This window comes from Tamandua tetradactyla, chromosome 2 (assembly GCF_023851605.1).
Source record: "Tamandua tetradactyla isolate mTamTet1 chromosome 2, mTamTet1.pri, whole genome shotgun sequence".
Taxonomy (NCBI): domain Eukaryota; kingdom Metazoa; phylum Chordata; class Mammalia; order Pilosa; family Myrmecophagidae; genus Tamandua; species Tamandua tetradactyla.
In genome coordinates this window covers 160,401,225-160,425,253 of record NC_135328.1, presented here as the reverse complement: position 1 = coordinate 160,425,253, position 24,029 = coordinate 160,401,225, and the positions used below count along the sequence as shown (strand labels likewise).

General features: G+C 38.6%; 1 protein-coding gene and 1 long non-coding RNA gene across 4 annotated transcripts in view; one reads left to right on the top strand and one right to left on the bottom strand.

Annotated features, from left to right (window-relative positions):
- LOC143674147 (uncharacterized) overlaps positions 1-15,660 on the top strand; it is a 73,223-nt gene extending 57,563 nt beyond the window's left edge. For all 3 annotated transcript variants that reach the window (XR_013170887.1, XR_013170885.1, XR_013170886.1), the window contains exon 5: positions 15,550-15,660. This is a non-coding gene — a long non-coding RNA (uncharacterized LOC143674147). The remainder of the gene's footprint in view (positions 1-15,549) is intronic.
- Positions 4,389-24,029, bottom strand: part of C2H1orf87 (chromosome 2 C1orf87 homolog) — an 80,676-nt gene continuing 61,035 nt past the window's right edge. Inside the window, exons 9-12 of the mRNA XM_077149472.1 lie at positions 21,447-21,511; positions 14,142-14,221; positions 10,689-10,896; positions 4,389-5,156 (exon numbers count right to left, since the gene is read on the bottom strand). Coding sequence (XP_077005587.1) covers positions 4,996-5,156; positions 10,689-10,896; positions 14,142-14,221; positions 21,447-21,511 — 514 coding nt within the window. The 3' untranslated portion in view covers positions 4,389-4,995. The remainder of the gene's footprint in view (positions 5,157-10,688; positions 10,897-14,141; positions 14,222-21,446; positions 21,512-24,029) is intronic.

Genomic DNA, 24,029 nt, shown 5'->3' with positions numbered 1-24,029 from the left:
ATAAATCTGTTACAGAGCATAACACACACATATAAATACACATACACTATTATTCATTTATTTTCTTAAATGTCTGTTATCACACCAACCACCCTTCAACTCCTTCCCAAACTTGAGTCAGTTCTTGAGTAGAGAAACAAGGTTTTCTTCTTTTTACCCTTGATGTCTAGATGGGCCAGGCATAAAGCTAGCGTAGTTGTTGCAATTATTGATCAAACTTCACATTCTTTCTGGTCATAAAGCAAGATATATAAAATATATTAAAAGGGTCAGATTTTAGAAGTGCAAGTTGGAGCTGTCTAGAGAGGAAAAGATGACAGGTAGTACGAATCCAACCCCTGAAGATATTCAAGCATAAGAAGGCAGAAGGAAACTCTGCTTAAGACTGGTTCTACCAGAATTTGGGGAAATAGCTTTGCTTGTTGAAATCTTTCAAGTATTGACCTATCAGTTCTTTGGAGGTTTGGTGACACAACTGTATGGATATCTCCCTCATATAACTATAGAGGTGGGATGTAAGAAATTGGGTTGTGTGCTTTGAGCAAGGGCTTGGTACAGAATGCCAATTGCTCTCCACTAGACAAGTCTCTATTGGCCTTTGTCAGAGCTCAATCTGCTTGTGCATTTGTTTGGAATCCATTCCCCACAGCACCATCTGTTCTTGATTGTTCTACCATCTGACCATTTACCCTCTGTCAATCACCCCTCCTCTGAGCATCTACCACAACCACTGGAAACCTGCCCATTGGCCAACCTGGATAAACTGAGTCTGAGGAGTGAATGGACAGATGAGAGAAGAGCAGCAGGGAGAACTTCCAATGCACTGGTATTCAGGGCCAAGATTTGTTTGGGGAGGCTCTACCAAGCTTTCACACAGAACCTGGGGAGAAAGCATTTGGCCAAGCCAGAGCCATATTGTACCCCAGGCAGGCTGATAGCTTCACAAATAATATTGATGCCTTTTGTTTGGAAACTCTTTGTGGAGGCTTCCCATTTCCCAACAAGCCACGCTAAATGTTGGGCCTCCCCCAAGCCACTTTGCCTTTTGCACAAAATCCGTGGCCAACTGTGCAGGCAGATGAGGGCCCCTGAATACTAATGAAGCAACGACTGGCATTCCTGAGGCTCCCCCTCTCTGGGAACCCTGCCTTTGTTGCTAAGGAGCATTGGAACTGTAGCTGAAAGGCTCTTACAAGAAGGGGGAGTGAGGAAAGGCAAAGAAGAAAGGCGAGCATTTGTTTTCAGAGCTTCACAGTTCTCCGGCCAGCTCCAAAGCTGTCCAATTTCTGATCCCAATTAGAATATCAAATCCTGTTATTGTTTCTCTTAATGATCTTGGGAAATTCCTCTAAAGAGTCAGCGAGCACTTAGCAAACTCTTTGGAGGGCGCCATCTCTATAGCTGTGCTTCTGGTTGTGTGAACACACATGCCAAAGAGGCCTGAAAACATCCTTTATCCTAGTCACCAGAAGGCTGTGATGAAGCGGGGTGAGCTAGAAGAGGGCAAAAAGCTGCTGGGTTTTCACAGTGTTCACGTAGGGGCTCCATTCAACAGCCTTTTAACAGGTGCCCACTCAGTGGTGAATCTGGGCTCTGTGCTGGGAATAAAGATGAGGAAGACATTGGCCTTGGCTTGGAGTTATCGCCATACTAGCTGGGGAGATAAACCATACATACTAAAGAGAATTCTGCAGGTCATTGTCTCTAACTGTGACCTACACAGCATGGTTGAACTTTGGAGTTGTGTAGGTAGGGCTGGGTTTTAACCCTGACTCAGTTACTTTCTAGCTGTAAGTCCTTAGGCAAGTACATCTGCCACCCTGAGGCTCAGTTTCTCATCTGTACAATGGGGATAGTAACGACAACCTCGTTATTGTGAGGAGCAAGTGCAGGTGAGAAAATGAGGAATAAGAATATGAAAGCTGCAGTTAGTGTCCCATCTACTGGCAGGGAAGGTGTGTGTACCTGGAAAAGGACTTAAAGATTTGTCCCACTGAATAGGGTAAAATGACATAGTGTAAGAGAATAAGATGGCAAACTAACTTCCCCTCATGGACCATGTATATGTGCCAGGCACAGTGCTGGGTGATTTGTATGCATTATCTCCGTGGAGTAGGTAGTGTTATCATCAGGCTTAAAAATGTTAAGTGATTTGCTCAGGGTAGCACACTGAGAAGTTGCCTGCCTGGCTGGTGACCCAGCCTCTGATTATGCTTTCAGTGCTTTTACCTTCTTGTAGGTCTGGGGCTTTTGGAAAGTTGGGGCAGTATAAATTCACACCAATCTTCTCCGAGGGGTACTGGAGGTCAGCCAGACCACTGCAAACAGACCTTCATTTAGAAAGGTTCTAGGAAAGATCTGGTCAAGACCACAGACACCATGCATTGTCCACCCAATGTTTATTGGAAGTTCACAAGGACACAAGCCAAAGGGAGCAAAAAATACACCCCTGACTTGAGAGAAAAGATAGAAGGATGTTACAGAGGATATCCAATAAACAAACCATGGAGAATTGCCAGTATAAAGTTCATAATGAGATTCCAAAGCATAGATTCTAATGACTTCATGACATTGCCCTATTTATGTCCATCCAAGAGTTTGCCTCATGGCCAGGCCTCACTTAACATCTGGTGTAACAGTGTCACCTTGAAATCAAAGCTTCTCTCTATGACTTAAGTTGAATTGTGGTTCTTTTAACGTTTACTCAGAGAAAAAAAAACTGATGAAAATTTACTTCAGAAATGTGTTAATCTTGCAAATGAATGCACACACACACACACACACACACAAACAGGCACACACACACACACACACACAGAGTGACATCTTGGGGAAAGTAGTGGAGAATTCCAGGCAGGACATGTTGCAGGCAGGGCATAATCCAAGGGCAATTTTCACTTTGCTCTAGAAGAACATACATCTCAGAACTTGTTATTTACTGTAGTAGAAACCTGACTTCCTTATGCTATTTTCGTTGAGTAGCTGTAGAAGTGACATAAGAAAGATGCTTTTCTACTATATGCAAAGAACTGTCCAAATGACATTGCTTTCAGTGTTTATAACAATCCTGTGAAATGGGTATGATTGCCTCTGTTTTAGAAATGAAGAAACTGAAGCTTAGGGAGAGTAAGCAATTTGCCAAGGTTATCCCTACTAAGTGTCAGAGCTGGATTCTGGCTGCTTTTTAAGGCCTGTGCCTTTTTTTTCTCTGTGGAAGTATGAGCATGTGGAGTAATAACTGTGGATTTAGATCCGGCCATGGTTACTCCACTTAAAGAAGTATTCACTCAGCCAACACTATCTGAGTACAGGTTATATACCATCTCTAGAGACACCTTTCATGCTTTATCCTATATAAATGGTGACCCCTTGAGTTGTGTAACTTGGTGGGTGCTGAAGCTACCTATTGGGAACTAAACTGGATGTTGGATATAAAGAAACAGACAAGGTAATCTCATTGCCCTTCAGGACCTCATCATTTATTATAAGAACCCCAGCTTCCTCTCCAGAGTCTCCCTTTATCCCAAGTCACTGGCAGAGATGTGGGGTCCACCAGAGCCTTCCTAGGTCTCATATCCAATTCACTAGTGCTTTCCAGGAGGCCCTATCCCTCTTGCCATTTGTTAACTGGTACAGCCCAACATCTTTCTTACCTTTTACTTCTCCAAGCCTCTGTTACCTCATCTGTAAAAGGGAGCTGTAAAACCTGCCTTATGGAGATGTTAGGGCTGAATGAAACAAAATACGTCATGTTCCTAGAAGATTATAGTTACATAATGCATATTAAATTGCTTGATCTATTATTCTAGTTTTCTTCACTTGGGATTTTGATAGCATGGAAAAGCCCTGTCTGTTTGCTTATGCTTCTGACCTAAAATGCAGCTAACATGTCCAAGATTCCAGGATGATGGAGAAGTGGTCAAGTCTGCCACAAGAGGCACTTTTCAGGATAGCTCAAGCATTTTATAACCACCTTTAGAGATAACTTATTTCAATGGATCCAAACTGCTCTGTTCTTAAGGTTTTATTTATAAGATTTCATAAGGCACCTGCCTATATAAAACAAAAGGGGCTGCTCAAAGATTTGCTGTTTGATTTTTCCCTTGATTTAACTTCTTGTAATTTCCCACACCAATTTGAAAATCGGTGTACGGGTCACCCGGTGTTAGTGATGGTACTGGGACCACCTTTATCTCTGAAACCCCAGGCCAGTGTTCCTCCAGTGAGCTCAGCTACCCATGTGTTGTGATGGGTAAGTGTGTGTTGTGTAGGGTGTGTAAAGTTGGGGAGGATGTTAAGGTTAGCAGAACTATGGGCACTGGTGGGATGTTTCACCTGGTTTTCCTGCCCAAAGGGAGCAAAGAGGATGTTACTTATTCCAAGAATCCTTAAAACTCCTATCCAGTACTCAGGCAATATCCCTGGAGACAGTGTAATGCAGTCTAGTTTTATACAGGAGAAAACACCGGATTTGTTCAGAAAACTTCACTTGGAATTCTGTTTTTACTATTTTGTATTAAGATAATATAGGTTAATATTATTATTTCCCTTTTAGTGTGGCAATCCCTCCTAGAACAGTGACTGGGAAAAGTATTGACTAACCCGAATATGATGTATTTAGGCCTGCTACATACCAGGCACTTTATAGAGTTGACAACATCTAACACTTTTTACTATTTGGAGTTACCGGGTTTGCAGAAATACTTAGTATGATCAGCAATGTAGAAAAAAATCATATAATGGTAATAATAACAGTAATAAACCTTATTAGAGCAGAGGAGGATTGGAAGTAATTGTGTTCTTGCCACATCAGAAGAGAAAACTTAGTTCTCCCTGATCACTTTGAAGTCTCATAAATGAGCATCACGTGCAACAATACAGCATCATCCTCAACTCTAACAATGCCTCCAATACTGCACTCGGGCTGGGGAGAAACACGTGTCTGGGTAAAAGGGGAGTTAGGGAAACATCTGTTCTCACAATCTGGGCTTGTTATTATAGCTCCTTTAAGTACCGCAGTGCTGGTTCCAGGAGCATATTTTCTCCCGAACGGAATCTCCGCAAGGCCTGGTCAATTTTCCGAGGGCTCAGAGACAGGTTGTAAATGAGATTGTAGTTGTGAATGAGGCGTCTGGCTCGTTCCTTCTCCAGGACTCCTATGATTGGGTTGGGTGGGTGAAAGGTTTTTTTTAAAAAGAGAAAGAAGAAAATAAAAAACAAAATACATATTAGCTTGAGTGGCTTCCAGGCTAACATTAAAATGCTAATATTTCAAAAATTTAAGCTTGTTAAAAATCAAGTGACACCCTAAAAAAAGCACAGTCCTAGATTATGTGTTATAGATTTCAGGAGGATTTGGGGATAATTTGAGAGAAAGCAGAGATGGAGTCCAATAAAATCTAAATAAATCTAATAAATTTGAAAGCAATTTAAACATATTCTCTTCAGCCATAAAGTTTTAAAAGGCCTGTTTTTGAAACAAAAGGGGCACATGCAATAAACAATTCCTAATTGTTCTAGTTCATTTTCATCTCATTGAAGTGTCCAAACATATTCCTAACTGCAGGATTCAAACAACTTATTTTTATACATATCTTGAAATTTATTTCTGGTGACTTTCTCCAATTTGCTGTTTGGTCATAGGTAAATCACCTAACTTTTCGTGGCTCAGAGTCTGAATCTGTGTAATGGAGATGGTGTTGCTTGTCATCACAAAATATCCTTAGGTACCCGCACATTATACATACCAATACCAATATGCTTTAGAACACTACCTTTTTACTACATTAAGTCTAGGTAGATTTTCATGGTTGGAGAGAGGAGTTTAAACGTAGAGCATGGCAAAGACTAAGAACTCACTCATAAACACTTAATTGTGGATTTATGTAAGTCAAATACTGTGGTTGGGAGGATATAGAGAAGTGGTCTGTTACCCCAGGAAGCTCCCCAGCCATTTCCTTCCTTTCTCTTCCCTTTCCCTTTCCTGTCCCTTCCCTTCCTTTCCATTTTGAATGTCATACCACCATGCCATGCCACTCTCCTTTCTCCACCCCTCTCCTCCTCTCCTTTTTCCCTCCCTTTTCCTTCCCACCATTCGATTCTACTCTACTCCACTTCCCCCTCCACCCCACCCCACTCCACCCCACCCCACGCCACCCATTCCATTCCATTCCATTCCATTCCACCCATTCCATTCCATTCCATTCCACTCCACTCCACTCCACTCCACTCCATTCCATTCCATTCCACTCCACTCCACTCCACTCCACTCCACTCCACTCCACTCCACTCCACTCCATTCCACTCCACTCCACTCCACTCCATTCCATTCCACTCCACTCCACTCCACTCCATTCCATTCCACTCCACTCCACTCCATTCCATTCCATTCCACTCCATTCCACTCCATTCCACTCCATTCCATTCCATTCCATTCCACTCCATTGCATTCCATTCCACTCCATTCCATTCCATTCCAGCTTGTTTATTGTCTCTCTCCTACTAGAATGTTGGTCCTTTCTTCCATATAAATCTTTCTTTCGAGTTGGTCAAATGCATCTTTCATGTTCTCTGGATTGGGTGACTGCTCTAAGTCCTGTCTGGGTTTGCTCCCTCTGGACATTTCCCATACTCTGCCTCTGGAAATGCTAGTCATGAGCTTTGTATTAAAGCTCACTTAAGACCTTGGGGAATTTACTTTAACTTTTTAAGTTCGACTTTTTGAACCACAGTTTACTCAACTGAGAAATAGGGACAAATAAAATGTGTGAAAATGAATAAAATAATAAATATTTAGCACAGTACTAGTACTAGTAAGCACTCATAATGCTAAGTAATATTATTAAAGCGTCTGTAAGAATTATTTCATCAATGTTGTTTAAAATGTCTTTTTATACTTATTAAATATATTTAGCTTATATTTCAATTAAAATTAAAAGCAATGTTAAAAATACATCTAGAAATCACCATTTGGATATATTTTGAACTCTCTTCTAAGCGTTACCATTAGTAGATCCTTTCTAGCGCCAAACGTAAGTCCATTGACTTAAATTTATGTCTGTTTAATTTACTGTTATTAAAGGATGCCAGAACAGCTGCATAATATAACCCTTACAATACATTTAGTGTTGTAAAACCTGTCCTTCCCCACGAAAACCAAAATTAAAACAATAATAAAAGGAACGTCTTTAACATCCACTTGATTTTTAGTCTACAGAGAACTTTCAAATCTTTTATATCATTTGATCCTTTCTCAAATATTGGAAGTGCATTTTGTTATTATCAATATTATTTTCTAGATGAGGAAACAGGTTTGGAGAATACAAGTGACTGACCTTTAGGACTCAGCAATTGGTGGAGTCTGCACTTGCATTTACTTTTTCTGATTTAGAAACACACCATAAAACAAATAAACAAAACCTCATGCTCTTTCTAATAGGTCATGAGAGCTTGGTGTGCTGAGAGGCCAAACAGAACTGGATTTGAATTATTGCTCAACCTTCTCCTGGCTATTACTTTACCACTTTGAGCTTGGTTTTCTCCTCTGTAAATAAGAGTATGAATCCCTTCAACAAATGGTTGATGTAGAGTGCATGTGAAGTCCAGAGCCCATGTGGAGAAGGTCCTTTAGGAGTCGTATTGCATTCTGCCTCCTCGAACTCTAAAATATTTCCTATCTAGTCTTTAGTCTACTAGGCAAATTACCAATCCACCATTAACCCAAATATTTATCCTAACCGTCTTTCTTTAGAAAATATGACCAGTTATTCATAGCTATTCCTTATTCCTTCTCTTCAAGGATATTTTCTTGACAACTCCCATTAGAGAATATGCATTAGAGAATAGGTTCCCAGAAACACGAATTTGATGATGGATGATCTGCCTTCACTCTGGATGAAGAATACCCTGGACTAAATATTTCTTCGCACATAATAAAGAACAATGATTCATCAGTGGGCAAAGTAGGTATCATTGCTCAGCATCTCAAATGAGGCCATGGTGGCTGCTAAATAAATACTGTGGCTCAGAAACCAACAAAATGACCTCAGTTAATCCTTTTTCTCATTAAGGACGGTTGTAGATGTTCCCAGATATGACTGACACAATCTTTGGCTGTTGAGGAATTAATGAATTTCATAGAAACCAAGAAAACAGGCATAAATAGTGAACAGGTCATGAGAAAGCCATTCCAAATTTGACAGAATCTACCTCCAAAGTCAACAAAACTCCATTCTTCCTCAGCACATCTCATGATCATGAGAAAGAGCCTAGTCTTTCAGGAGTTTCCTAGCAACTAAGTTTATGATCTATCGTCACAACTCAGAGTTTCTTCAGAAATGTTTTTTCATTTACTCATTTTTTTTTGTTCTGTTTTGTTTTTTCTTGTAACCCCATCATTACTGTCATAGTTCTGTTATAAATATCGAGACTCAGGGTTATTTCAGTAACCTCTTGAATCCTTTCTTCCAGTATCTCTCCTAAATAATCCATCTCAGCGTTCACAATATCCTCCTCTGGTTTAACCTTTGGCGGACACCGGATAAAGAACAGTCTTATTTTAGCACTCAGGATTCACACCGTAGGGTCTCAACTTTCCTAGCCAATCCAACAGGAACTTTCGGTCCTTTCTTACCTATGCTCTTGCCCATCATGTCCATTCCCATCTTCTAGCCTTTACAGGGGATAGTTTCACACTTAGAATGCTTCGCCCATGATCCAAAGTCTACCTCTCCTCAAGGCTCATCTTAAGTTACCCATCTCCCATGAAGCCACCTCTGAATAGTCCACCCCACATTAGACAGTGGATGTCATTTCTTCTCTTCTCCCTTTTCCTTTAGACTCATTGACAATCATTTGTGTCAATTATAATACTTTATTATATATTGCCTTTTTATAAAAACTGGCATTGGCCTTCTTCCAGTCTCTGTATATTAAGTAAAAGCTGCTGTAAGCTCCTTGGGGCTAGGGACCATGTCTTTCCTTTCTGGTTTCCCTCTGATTCAACCTTGAGCATAATGCTAAGCTCGTAACAGATTTGAACAGATCATTTTGTAATTCAACTAGATGATTTTTTTTTCATCAAAAAGTTTAGATTTCCTCTCTCTCTTTAGTGTAGCTATTAAAAGCCTTTGCATCTTGTATAGTAATTATACTTCATGTGATCTAGAATTAAGTCACTTTGGAAATCCAGAGCAAAACAAAATAAGACAAAAACAAAAACATACACACAGAAAATGAAAAGAAAGACATCGCTATTGTTATGTGTTTATTTCTGGAGAGTGCTGAGAGAGAGAATGTGCATACTAACTCTTCATGAGCCACAGTTTCTGACCGAATACAGCAGCCTCAGTCCATGTACCTTGTATCTGTCTTCTGTTCTCTGTTCTCCAGGTCTCTGACCTAGTTCTGGGCATCATTTTCTCTCACTTGGACATTGTAATGGCTGCCTTTCTCCTTTCTTTGGTTCCGAGTTCTCCTCCATTCTTCAAACAGCCACTTAAGGATCTTTCTGGAGCACACCTTGGTCATGCCACTCTGCTTAATGACTCTCAGTGATACTCACTATCTTTGAATTAAGTTCAAATTCCCTAGTCTGCCGTTTAAGCTCTCCTGAGATCTGATGGTATATTTCTACCATGTCTTAATGTTCTTTTTAATAGCCCCTATAGTCTATCCAAACCAAACTCCTTGCATTGGGCATCACAAACAACTACTTAGTTAACCTTGCATCTTTGCCAGAAAGGCCCCTCTATTTCATCCCTTTGTATACAAACTGCACTTGATCTTCAATGATTAAGTTTCCTTCAATATTGCTGTCACCATTTCACCCTACTAGTCAGGTAATTTCCTTCCTTTGAATGCCTGTATAGCCCACTCTATTGGCATTTATCACTTTTTATCTTGGGTTTGGTTAGTTATGCACACTCATTCATTTATTCAGAAATGTTGCCAGGGATCAAAAAGGAACACAGTCTACTGCTGAGATAGTAATAAAGACCAAATAAAAATTACAATGTATCAAATTTGATAATAGAAGGTAAAGAACCTTGAGAGTTCATATGATGATTGGCCTAGATCTGTCTGGAAAATCAATGAAGTCTTAAAGATGCTTGGGTTCAAACATAAAGGATATTTAGATATTAATTAGCCAATGCACAAGATGGGGAATTGGTAGAGGCTGGGGTAGGCAGAGAAGAAGCAGATGCTTATATAGTAGTGGGAATATGGTGAAAAAAATCATAGATAGAAACATGAGAAAGTCAGGTATATGTGAGTAAAATCAACTTATTCATTATGACTGGGTAGGATATTCTGAGAAAAAAATAACAATAGAACTGGTCAGGTGGATAGTTACCAGATTTTGCCTTTCTAAGGAGTTTGGGATTCATCCTCTTAGTAGTAGGGAGCCCCAAAGTATTTTAATCAGGGAAATAACAAGATTGAATTGTGGATCAGACTGTGGCAGCATTGTGGAAGAAGGACTGAAAACACAAAGTGACTGTAAGCAACCTAGTAGGAGGATTCATGCCTAATTTATCTTTGAATTTTCCAATTATTCATAGCACAATTTCAGGCACATGGTTTATATACAAATTGTATTTATTCAATAAGTGAAAGTCAATGATAGGCCCACTTTTAGATTAGAACATGAAAGAAAAGGTATGTCCTCTTTAAGCTTCATACTTCACCTGTATTGCTCAGATCACACAGGTAGAGTGCATTTTCCAGCTTCCTGAATCTGTCCATCCATGTCTCACATTCTTCAGACACGTCTTTTGTGACCGGATTCACAAAAGGCTGAGAGACTGGCCTGATCTTCAAAGAGCTCAGAGTTTCTTTTGGGGCCAAAGTCTCAGTAGGAGAGTTTTCTGGCCACAGCTCCTCTTCTGCAGTTTTCTACCAAAACAACACAAGCGTCTCACTGGCAACACATTTACCACCCAGAGCTTCTCCAGTCTTCTGGCCAACAATGAGGCCATACAACCAGCAAGATTTATTGCAAGGTCTGACTTTGTAAAGCTAGAAGGATGTGTTTCAAATCCTCAGTGCCATAGACATCTGCCAGGTCTTGCTGGATATAAACTACTATGCTGAGTATTTTTTTAAAGAGAAGGGTGGACGCATGGCTTTTATTCATTTTTTAGTTTTGACTTGCACAGAGCAAAGGTTTTTGTATCTGACTGAGGCTTTTCATAATGTTCCATCTAATCTTTTTTTTTTTTTTTAACTAGTAGGATCCATAGGGGAGGGGCTTCAAGCAATGCTTATAATTTCTTGGTAGGAAAGTCTCTGGATTGTGAGCGTTAAGTTCTTGCCAAGGAGTGATTGAAACAATGGTAATATTATCTTAGGCTCCTGGCCCAGTAAGAAGGATCGGAAAGTATCTCTAGTTCTGTCTGACCCTTTTGTTTAAAAAAAGGAAGCCAAGGCCCAGAAGGTGGAAGTGATTCACCAAGAGCACAGTTAATAGAAGACACGAGACTAGAATCATGGGTAGAGGTTGTGTCTAGCTCATGGTGGTAACTGAACCCAATGTGTACTATATAATAGAGGTGCAATAGGTGTTTTTGGAATAAATAGATAACTGAGTCCCAGCAGTGCCATGAAAGGCATTCTGCTACCTACCATGTGGTATTGTTTGATTTGCCCAGCCCTGCTTTTCCAGGAATTTTCCCTCCTGCCAATCCATATGGTTCTAGAGAAAACTGCCATGTTCTAATTGCATAGTTCAAGACTGGTCATCTAAAGCAAAATGGGCCAATAAGTCCATTGCCATGAATATTTTAGAAATATTCATGAGAGGTAACAATAGAGAGATAGAGAGACAGAGATAATTCTCTAAATGTAAGAGGTTGGGACTTCAATATGTGAAACTGAGAAAAAGCTGGTCTGCCAAGAGAGATTGATGACAGATGAAGGCGATAGCAGAGAAGAGAGAAGAGGCAGGAAGCTCTGATGATCGTCAGGTCTCTGGTTCTAGTTACTTCTTGCATTTCTGTCCTTAGGTAACATAATATGTTCTTTTATCCTTCCAATTAATTAAGCTAGTAGAATTGGTCCTGTTAATTGTAATTCAAATAGTAATAACTACTGCACCATAAAATTATGCCCCTAAATTTTGTATGCCATTTGGGTATCCCAGACTTTCAAATGCCTGAATTTCTTCAACATTGAACTTTGTTTCAAAGTTCTCACATGTAATCTGTGAAAATCTCATAGTCCTAAAGAATATTAATTGCAATAAGAAGTCAAATTTTGAGTTTGGATTAAGCTGTGTTGGAAAATGAGAAATTTTTTGTTTGAAATAATTGAATGCTACATGTATAATTAGTAATCAGTGAATTCCAAGGGATTAGTATGAGAGAAATCTACTTGGATAATATCAATTTGTGGAAAAGCAGAAAGTTATCACAAAGTAATTAGAGTACTGTTTCTTATATTTTTTAGAGAGTTGGACCACTTTGGGGAAATCTGATGAAAGCTTTAGATAGTCTGTCCAGATAAATATACATTTGTGTCAACCTTGGTATATGATTTTAGAGAATTCAAAGATGCCATTGGCTCTGAGAAATTAATTTTGAATAGTTTTATATTTCTGGAGGTAGCCCATCATTCTCTTTAGCCATGAAGAATAAGGGAAAGGAAATTTTCATGGACCTGAATTAGATTCAACTCACTCACTTACTCACTCACACACTGAAGTATTTTGGTCCCACTATATCCGAATTCTTTGTTTGACACATAAGCCCATTCATCTTTTCATTCTTGATTATTTCTCTAGCCTAACCTTCTTTCAGTTTCTGATTATTTCTCTAGCCTTACCTTCTTTCAGTTTTTTGTCTCCAGCCACTTAAAACCATGTCATTTTCAGGAATTAAATGAAGCCATTTTATGCCTTTATGTCTCCCTACATGCTATTCCCTCTGTTACAAAAACTTTCTTGCCTTCTACTTCTTGATTATTTAAGCTTCTACTGATCCTTCGTGACACATCTTATATACAAGGCTCTTGTGGGAGCCTTCCCTGACAGCCCCAGCTGGTGAGGGTCTTTTCTTTGTTGCCCCTTTGGCTATCACAGCACTTATCACTGCATATAGTAATTGTCTGTTTTGTTGTCTATCTCCACTTGATATCTGGAGGCTGGGTCTGTGAGATTGTCACTTATTTATCTCCAATGTCTAGTCAGTGGCTGGCATATAGTAAGATTCTCAAGACATGCTTACTGAATGAATAAGTGAATGAATGAATGATTTTTTATTGGAACATCAAAAAATTGCTTTATCAACCCTATGCTTCAATTCCCCTTTCTAAAAAAGTGGAACAATGAATGCTGCTTATATGGGAATGTGAGAAGAATAAATTATTTTAGAGTTGCAGTAAAATCCTCAAACAAGAGGCAAAAAAAGAGCAAAGTGTATTTCTTATAATCTTATTCACAACAGACTTAACACTCAAAGAGAAAAACATTTGCTGTTGTTTCTTACATGGCAAGAGGCTTGCCAAAATGGATACTATTTTCTAAAATATTTCCAAGTGTGAAGTGCATGAAGAGGCCTCCCGTCATTTTAAGATGAATTATGTTCTAATCCTAGTATTTAAAAACAACAACAGAAAAACTTAGGCTGTTTTTCAATTCTGTCTGCATTTTCTCCTGGCTAAATGCTAGAAATATTAAAATGGATTTTAAATTCTTGCCAGATTGTTTTTTGATCAAAGGGCCCATTACATTTTGAAATGTGACGTCTGGGGAAAAGGTCACCCTGTTCCTGGAAACAGAACTTAAGATGCTAACATAGGTCTCATACCCACTTTTTATCTTCATGACTGTTGATGGGTGGTTCATGGGCTTTGGAAGGACACCTGTATAGATGGTACAAGCCTGGGCGGGGGCAGGTGGCAAGTTCATCACCAAGCGGTGGCAAGTTCATCACCAAGCGGTGGCAAGGGGCTTCTGCATACCAGCTAGGACAGGAACCGATCCACACTCTAGGGCTTCCTCTGCCTCCGTTCTCTATTTGAATCTCAAAGTCAAAGAAGTCTGGCAGAGGGAATGTGTGAGAACTGAACTCCCACTCAGTATCAGAGCATAGAAGGATGCTTGTGAAGATCTTTCCCAAGTCCTTTATACCTCAGGTACATACCATATGTTTAGTTGTGCTTTGAGACATCTCAGGAACTTCGGGCTTCACTGCAGTTGCAGGGGCTTCCTTTTCATTCTTCCCTGAATAAGAAAGAAAAAAATATATATAAGGGTTTACTTTTTTTTTTTTTCGTTTAATGCACATGTATATCCAGAGAAATAAAATTCTGAGGCTCTGCCCTGTGCTTGACACCGTGTTAGGTGATGAAGATATGCTGGTGAGTAAGAAAGATGTGGCTGCCACCCTGATGGAGCTTTGTTAAATAATTACTCAAAATTGTTATTTAATTACAGACCACCACCAAAGGAAATACAGGGAAACATGAAAGGACTTAAACTTATTTCCAGGCACAGGTAGGAGTGGTAGGAGATCAGATCCTGGAGGAAGTAACATTTAAATCGGTGACTTGAAGGATGAATAGGAGTTCTCCAGGCAGAGGTAGTGTGGTGGGTGCATGTGGAGCAGAGGGTTCCAGATAAGTAGAAACAGCAGTCTGTAGAGAGGCCCTGAATCTGGGATCTTTCAGAGTTTATGGGGTAGGAAGGGGTCTCTACCTATGGTCCTGCCTCTTAACGGAGAAGGAGACACTTCTACCTCTCATTCCACTCAGGTTAGTGCCTGAAGGATCAGGTGCAAGCTTTCTTTTCTTGCCCCTTCCTTGTTCCTTTCAATGGTCAGAGGCTCTGGAGGGGAAGAGGCTTGATAAGCCTCCCAGACCCTACAGATTTTGCTTCCCATGCACTACTTGTTCCAGACTGCTGTCTCCATAAATGGAATCAGTTTCTTCAGGAAGTACAAAAAAGACGTGAAGACTTTCTTCTGAAATCCTCTAAGGCTTATTGATAGTATCAAGCATTCCTCAATCAGCACCTTAGATCAGACTCGGTTACTTTTTCTTTACTTATACATAAATCTGTGTGACAACCACACAGCAGAGATTTCTGAGATTCTCAACTTCAATATTGAATAACTAATATCGTTGTAAATAATATTGAGTAAATAATACTCAAATATGCAATTAACATTTATATATTTCTTCTGAATTGGTTTTAAACTATTTTCAATGAAAATGATTCAATCAATAATGTTAAACCAAATGTATAGGGAAGAAATGTAAGAGTGGTGAAGAGTGTAGGATCTGAAGCCGAATGTCTTGGGCTTGGCATTTTGACCCCTCTCCTTGTTAATTACATGGTCTTGAGTAAGTTAGTTGTCCTTTCCGTGCCTCAGTTTCCTCACTTGTAAAGTAGGGACAATGATAACTATAAGTTATTGTGAGGATTAAGTGGCCTAAAAACTGTTGAGCAAGTAAAATCAATCCTCATAATTCATGGTTTCTTTATTTGTGAGTTTATTCGTAAATTTATTTGTAAACCCCAAATCGATACTCATTTTTTCTTTTTTGCAGCCATTTGTGGATGTGTGAAAAGCAATGAAAACTTTGAGCTGTTAGATAGATACATTCCTCGCTGCAGTCCAACAAGGTGATGCTCTGCCTTCCTGTTTCAGCTCTCCCATTGTAGACCAGTGTCCTATTTGCAGTGTATTTAGTGCCACACTTTTGCATTTTTGTATGTTTTCTTGGTGATTCTGCTGTTTAAAATGGTCCCCACACATACTGCGGAAGTGCTGTCTAGTTTTCTTAAAGGCAAGAAAGCTGTGATATGAAAATATGCCTTCATTCAGGCATGTGTTGTAGTGGTATTGGCCATGAGTTTAAAGTTAGTGAATCAATAACATATATATTGAACAAGGTGCCTTTAAAAAGAAATACACATACAGCAAGGTTATGTATTGATTGGTTCACAAATCAGAAGCTTGCATTTCCCCTAGGAACAATGGTTCACTATTCGTTAATTTAGTGGTTCATGGCAACTTTACATAGCATAACTACTGTGAATAATGAGTCTGGACTGCACCTGGAGCATAGCAAATGTTCAATAAATGTTAACTAATATTATGGTTCGATTCCCAGAGCCTTCCCATGCCCCCCCAAAAAATGTTAACTAATAGTACAATGTTTATGCAAATAAGTGCAGACATCAGATTAAGAAGCCTTTATTAGACTTTTAACATCGCACCTATGAATCTTTATGCTCTTTCTCACTCAGTTTCTCAAGGGAGATAATGCGATTTCAAAATCTTTTCTGGATCCCCAGGACTCAGAATAGAGTATGCACTTAATGCATGCTCATTGAATAGATGAATGACTATGTATTCTAATTTGGAGTTTGGGAAATAAAATCTCTTCATGTGGAAGTTCTCTTTTCCCAGTTCCATTTCAGGCTATGGGAGAGGAGGGATTTTACCCCCTGCATTTCTTTATCCTCCTCATATGCCATATAGAGAACACTGTAATAGATGCTTGATAAGGATCATGATGGCAGAAACTTAGGGCAGCCCCTCTGAGGCAGATCTTATTGGATTTGCTGAAGATTCAAGTTGTCATGGGAATATATCATCATATGATAACATTGGGTCCCATTTGTTTAACCAGTATGTAACAGAAAATCTTCACTTATTACAGGTGAGAAAGGTTCAAATTATTCAGAATCATAGAATTTAAGAGCTAAAGGGACTCTGGAAACAATATGGCATTGGGCAGGAAGATGAAATTTAATGACAAACAGATCTGAATTTAATCCTGATTCTTCCCTTTATAGGCTGCAAGGTTTTGGACCCTAAATTTGTAATTATGAAAAGGGGATGATAGCAGCAATTTGTAATATGCCATTGAGATAAAATAAAATTACCTGCACAAAATATTTAATATACAGAGAAAATGCCCAATGCAACATCTTATAGTTTTTTTATGTTACTATTATTGTATGACTTTAAGACACTTCAGTTTCACCAGAGAAGAGGGTCTAACATTAATTAAAATATGCCAGGCATTTTGCTGGGCACTGTTCACTTGTATTAATCCTTTTAGAATAATATCTAGAACTTAGACCTTGTCCCAGACCAATTTTTCTTAACTGTCTGAACTTCGAAAGTTCCTTTAGGAGAATGCACTTACTCATCCACCTGGACTCTTTTAAGCTTCCCTTTCTCCTTCCTAATATTTATAAGCATATGAAAAGGTAATGGTTTGCACATGTAAAAATTATTTGAGAAACATAACTGAGGCAGAGCTAATATTTTTTCTTTCTAACACAGCAGGAAGGATAAATAATAACCGTCTGTCAAGACTGCCAGTTGAAGATTTGTACTGGAAGAAGTAAGCCAAAATGGCTTCAAGAGATTTCCAGGTGTTGTAAGGACTAGATTTTACAGTGGATTCTGATAGTTGTCCAGTCAGTCTTCCCATCCACTCCGACTAATGACTTGAGATCAGGGGCCTGCAGTGCTGGCTGCTGATCAGACATACCTGATATGTAACCAATGCTCAGGCCTCACACCACACCAATTAAATCAGAGCTCTTAAGGTGGGAACCCAGAGATTTTTTTAAAAAAATTCCCTAGGTGATTCTAAAGGGAAGGCAGGATAGAGAGCAACTGATTTAAATAAAGCTTTCTCGCCTCATTGGACCTACTGAATGAAACTTTTGTGAGAAGGAAATTAATATCTGTTAAACATCTATTTTATGCCAGACATTTCCCACGGATATTCTCACTTATTCTAAAGAATAACTCTGTGAGATAGAAATAATCCTCATTTAACAGACAAGAAAACTGAGGCAATGAGAGGGTCAGTTACCTGCTTAAGATAATAGAGTTAGGGTTGGGTCTGGGAATCTCAGTAATAGCCCAAGCAAACCCTGGTAAAACCCTCCAGATATGAAACACTTTCATTTATTCATTCAATAAGCATTTAAGTACCTATTACATGCGAGGCACTGCTCTAACCACTATGATATAACAACTAGTAATATACAGACTGTGTCTTCTTATGTAGCAAGCATTCCAGTGGTGAAAGCAAACAAATAGATACACGAAATAATGTCAGGCGGTGAAAAGTGCTAGTAACTCAACTAAAAACAATATTGGGGGTGAAAAGTAATGGCAGTTGCTGTTTTAGATAAGGAATTCAGAGAAAGCCTCGCTGAAGAAGTGACATTTGAATAGAGCCTTGAGGAAATAAATAAGGGGGCAAGACATATAAATATCTGGGAGAAGAATATTCCATGCAAAGTTTTCAGCAAGAGCAGACCTAGATGCAGGAGTGTTTGGTGTACTCAAACAGAGAGAAGAGTCTAGCTGAAGCAGAATGAAAAGAGAAGTCTAAGGCTAATGGCACTCACATAAGGCACCATCTGACTGAGGTTAGATTATTTTTTTACTTCCCAGCATTTATTCCCCATTTGGTGATTATACCCTTCTGGGGATAGCTACAAGATTTTGGAGACCACTTCTCTCCATCCCAATGCTGTAATCTGGTGGAAATGACCCCTGGCTCTAATTCCAAACTTGACTTCTAATTAGTTTAAACCTATTAGGGTGCCACACATCCCAGTCACAGCCATTGCTTCAAAGAGGGACATAAAACTCAATCTGAGCCTCTAAGATGAGAGGAGACACTTGCTACCATTTCTTAGGTAGTAAGCTTCTGTCTTTCTTGAGCAAGACCTACCAAAATTGAGTGCTGTGAAGATATTTTGACTGTAGCTGCCACAGCTATCTTGCTGTTGCAGAGGGAATGCCTCCATCTGCTGGGCAGCACGTAGAGCTTGAAGACGAAGCAATGCCAGGAAAAGCAGAGGGTGAGAACCATAAAGAAAGTAGACCTTTGATCTTAATATTTGAATGCCTAAATCAAACCATGCCCTGCAGCCCTCTCTGCTGGACTTTTATTTAAATGAATGAAAATCTCTTCTTTATCGTTTAAGCCAATTGAGTTGGCTAGTCTGTCCCTTGCAGTACAAGTAGTCCTAACTAAAAATTACTAAATATTTTTTCCTTAATAATAAGGAAGCCAAACTCTGAGCCATTCTTCTGTGTTATCTTCAGTGATAGGCCTTCAAGAAATGTATGAGGGGCTCAATGAACCTCTGAGACCAACCTTATTCCAGACACTGCCATTTTTTAGCTTTGTGACATGAGATGATTTACTCATTCTCCCTGAGTCTTGGTAAAGCCAATAAGTTTGGGATATTAATATGATCTAATTGGACCATTCTGAAGAACTGAATTAAAATATATGAAGTGCTTGAAACATGGTAATATAAAAATGTATAATAACACATTCACACACACAATTGTACGAAACATAAAGATACAGCTTGGTGAACTTTCACAAACAACAGATTCATGTAATAGACATTGAGAATAAGAAATAGAAGTTTTGAAGAATCCTGGAAGCCTTTCTTGTGTCCTTTCCTAGACACTATTCCACCCTCCTTTCCTATACTAACCACTGTCCTGCCTTCTTTCACTGGGTTAGTTTGGCCTGTTTTTGAACTTTATATGAAAGGACTCACTTAAAGATACTCTTCTGCATGTTATGTTGGTGAGACCCATTTATGGTGTTAAGTGGAGCAGTAGTTCTTTCATTCCCTTGGTTGAATAGCATTCCACTGTATGAATATTCCATAAATTTCTTATTCAGCTTACTATGTATAGACATTTGTGTTCTTCCGTTTTGGGTTATTGCAAATGGTGCCAAAATGATCTATTTTTTAAACACATCCTTTGGTGTACACACATATTCATTTTTATTAGATATACTCCTAGAAGTAGAATAGCTGAATTATCGGGCATACATACATTCAACTTTGTTAGAAAGCAAATATGATTTTTTAAAGACGTTGTGCCAATTAACACTCCTATTAAAAGTATATGAGTGCCTGAGTAGTTCAGTACAGAATTCTCCCCAGCCATGTGGGAGACCTGGATTTGATTCTCGGACCATGCATTCCCTCCCCCAACAAAAAAAAGAGAAAAGCACATGAGAATTCCAGTTGCTCTACATCCTAGCCAGGATATTTTTAAGCTTTTGAATTGTTGGCATTTTGATGGTTTTAATTTGCATTTCCCTGATGGCAAATGGAGTTTAGCATCTTTCCAAATATTTGCTAGCCACGGTACCTGTTTAGCGATTCCAGCATTGATCATTTGATGCTCTGTCAAAGATTCAAGCACCAGACACCTCCTTAGAGATTTAATTCTCAACTGTGTGGTTCTCTTCTGGAGGCCCAAGACCAGCTGTGTAGCAACATCTTAGAAATCCTTTCTTTAGCTGTTTGGCATCTTCGTAGAGCTCATAGAACTAGCTGTGGACCATGCTTCTACATTCTGATATTAATATCCATTTCCTATGGGTGCCCCCACCCCAGCCCTAGTGACAGTATTTGTTTTCTATAGTTACTACTCTCTGAGTTATATCACCATCGCTTTTTAGATCTTTCAGTCTTTCAGCACTTATTTAATCAATCCCTTATAATCAATCCCCTCTGTTTGAAATACCTAGTAAAGTTTCCATTTTTCTACCTGGATGCAGACTGATCCAGTCCTCCACCCCATCATTACTTTGTATTTAATCCAAAAGGTAATCATTAAATGGTTGATGGATATAGTAAGAAGAGAAATTGCAACAATGGATTAATATAAAAATTCATATGTTTTCACCTGTCATATTAAAATTTCAAATTGCTAAATATTTTGCCCAATGCATCATTATAATTTCACTTAATAATATGTCTTAGAAATCTTCCTGTAGCAGTCCATCCGCTTTATTTTACAGCCGCATGAAACTTTATCAATTGGATGTAGTGTAATTTCATTAAATGGTCCCTGAAGAACTCTTTCATTGTTTCTATTTTTTTAAAAAAGCACTTAACAAAAAAATGCTTCACTAAACATAGGTATAGAGATTTATATATAAATCTTGCGTAGAGTGTGTGTGTATGTGTGTGTGTATGTGTGTGTGTGTGAAGCACCAGCAAGATAAATATCTGGCAATAGGATTTCTAAATATATGGGATTGTGCAATTGAAATTCTAATAAATAATGTCAACTTGTGTAAGTGTGTTGCATTAACCATAATGGGCTATCACTAGAGAATGCCTCATGATAGAATGAAGCCTGAAAAACTATACCTTTTATGACCTAACTGGACAAAAACAACAAACAGCCTTTATGTCAATTCTCACTCCTTTTTTTTTTCTTCATTTGTGAGCCATTTACATTTAAAGGAGGAATGAGATGAAACCCAACAAGCAAACCCTTCAAGTTAAGTAGAGCTTAACAAGAGTCCCAGGAAATTGGAGCTCTCTCAGGAGTCCATGATTTTATAAGAGGAATTGTGCTAAACCATTTTCTATGTTTTACAGAGAATGCCTACAGCAACAAAATAGCTGAACTTACCTGTAGGCAAATCAGATGACAAATCAGAGGAAGCTTTACTCAACAACTTAACAAAATTCTGCCATCTGTCCAAGAAATGGAAACAGAATAATTTTAGTACCAAAAAATAACAATATTGGTCATCAATATCATTGCCCTTGAAGAATGTTTATACAAGAAGTTGATATTGAGGGAAATTTTTGAAATCTGTATCATTCCATGTTCAGTGCAGGAAACAGAAACTATGTTAGGTATTTCTATTAATACAGGGAATTAGGTGCACACAAGATTATTACAAGGGCTAGAGAAATTGAAGGTGGGAGCCTGCTGCAGGGCTCTGGGTCAGGTCTTCCCAGATGTGACCCAGAGGTCAGGGACCTGCAGGACCTACTGGTGTCTCCAGTTGCCCCAAAGCATGAAACAAGTAACTTGATAGCCAAAGGTGCTTTCTGGCTACTAAAAAACTAACACATGCCAGGAACTGGAGTCACTTTAATGGCACGAAATAAATAAATAAATAAAATGTCTCTGCTCCTACCCTGCTTTCTGCTTTCCAAATCTCATGAAATTTCATCTTGTTGATGGAACCTAAATCAGTTTCTGAGTCTTAGTGTCAAGGGAGTCTGAGAAATGTATTTTCTACCTTTCCAAATGATGGGAAATATTGCAACACAGAAAATAACTTAGAAAGGTTGGATATGAAGGCCGAGTGACAATAGGCAGTATTTAGTGAACCCAAACAGAAATGGTATTGGGCAACTGCATACGACAATTAGGGAGTTATTTAAAGCTTAAAACTATTTAGCAAAACTTTAGTAGAGGAAATCAGTATTTTTGCTTGCCCAGGATCTATCCTTCATTCTTTTCATAATAGCACCCCAGTTTCCTTTTGTATACATTATGCAATCAAAGTTCCAAACCCTTCCTTAACCAAAGTTGTGATCCACCTTGGTTAATTAGTCTTAACTCCTCAACCTCACCCCCATTCCCTGCCCATTAGTTTATGGTTTTGGTTCTTCTTAAATTTTTGTTTTTCCCCAATTCTGTGAGTTATCACATATCCTTTCAAAAATATTTCTTTTTGTTTATATTAACAAAAGGCAGTCTCTGTTACTAGCAACGAAACTTTAACAACTTTTTCCTCCTAGCCATCAGAAGTCAAGCAAAAAATAGAGGAAGTTGTGGTATATATTCCAGGTTTTCTAGAAGAATTCTAATTTCATTTTCTTTAAAGTTATTCATTAAATATGTAGGCAGTTTATTTTGCTTATATATCATAAACGTTTTCCTATACTTGATCTTACAAAGAGTCAGAAGAGTTTTGGGGTCTGTATATATGTCCTGATAGTGAGTTTTGAAAACATGGGTATGTGGGGAAGGCCAGAACCACACGTCAGATATGCTGATGACTATATTAGATATGCAGGTCTAGGGAGATGAGAGAGATAGGGAAGAATCACTTTCAAAGAATATTAATAACCATATAAATATCTGATATTAGCATGGATCTGGAAATGAACTTTAATAGACCCTTTTCCTGTCTTCTACACTTTCTGCAGTTTCTTTCCAGTTCTTCTTGGAAGGGCCAGACTTTGAGAGCATTTTCTAATTCTTTCATAATAAATAGAAATCCCAGTATCCATTCATTTGTAAACATCACATTATATTAATTTTTTAGAGTATCGTTTAGACATATCAGATAGTGTTCTCTTAGAATATAAAATATTCTGGACAAAACAGCATCAGAAACTCTCTTGCCCTTTTTAATGATATGCTTATAGTAGGGGAAGGAGACTTTGGGAAAATTTCCTAAATATTGAACTTGGACTATACCTTTTTAAAATGGTGTCATAGGTTCATTTGTCAACCTATCTAGGCGGTGGTGCCCGGTTGTCTGGTGGGGCAAGCATTGGCCTGTTTCTATGACATTTCATGGACTTAAATCATGATTACATTGGCTGTATCCACAGCTGACTGCATTTGTATCTATGGATATCTCCTGCTGATGCTGTTTCTCTAGGAACCTTAGCTAATAAAATGGTATATAGAATTTATATGCCCAATAAAACCTTTAAAATCCTCTAGTAAAATGTTTTCCTTCTCCCATATTCTTTTCCATTATCCTAGGACCTTTAAAGAACCATGACAACTTAAATATAGGAATAGGTTTTAGTTGGTAGAAAACTACTATAATTCTAATTAGAAAAGTGAATTTCACATAGAGAGGTCAGAACTGGTAAACAAGATGAGTGAGCCTAATTATGGACTTAGACAGACCTGAGTTCAAATTTTAATTTCAACTGAATTTGTCAAGTTAAAACAGCATTTGGTGAGTGCTCTGAGAACTTTATGTTCATTAGCTCATTGAATGGAGACAACCGCTCTATGAAGGTGACCTGCCTAAGGACACATACATCATTGGAGCAGCCAGGATTTAAACCCTAGCTATCTCAGTCCAAATACTGCCCTCTTAAACCTTATGTGAGAGAGCCTTACATATGAACATAATTTAATTTGGTTTCAGTTACATTTCCCCCCCTTTGAATTTTGATGAACACAGCTTCAGTATTTTCTAACATTTATTATTCCACAAATTTAAGGTTA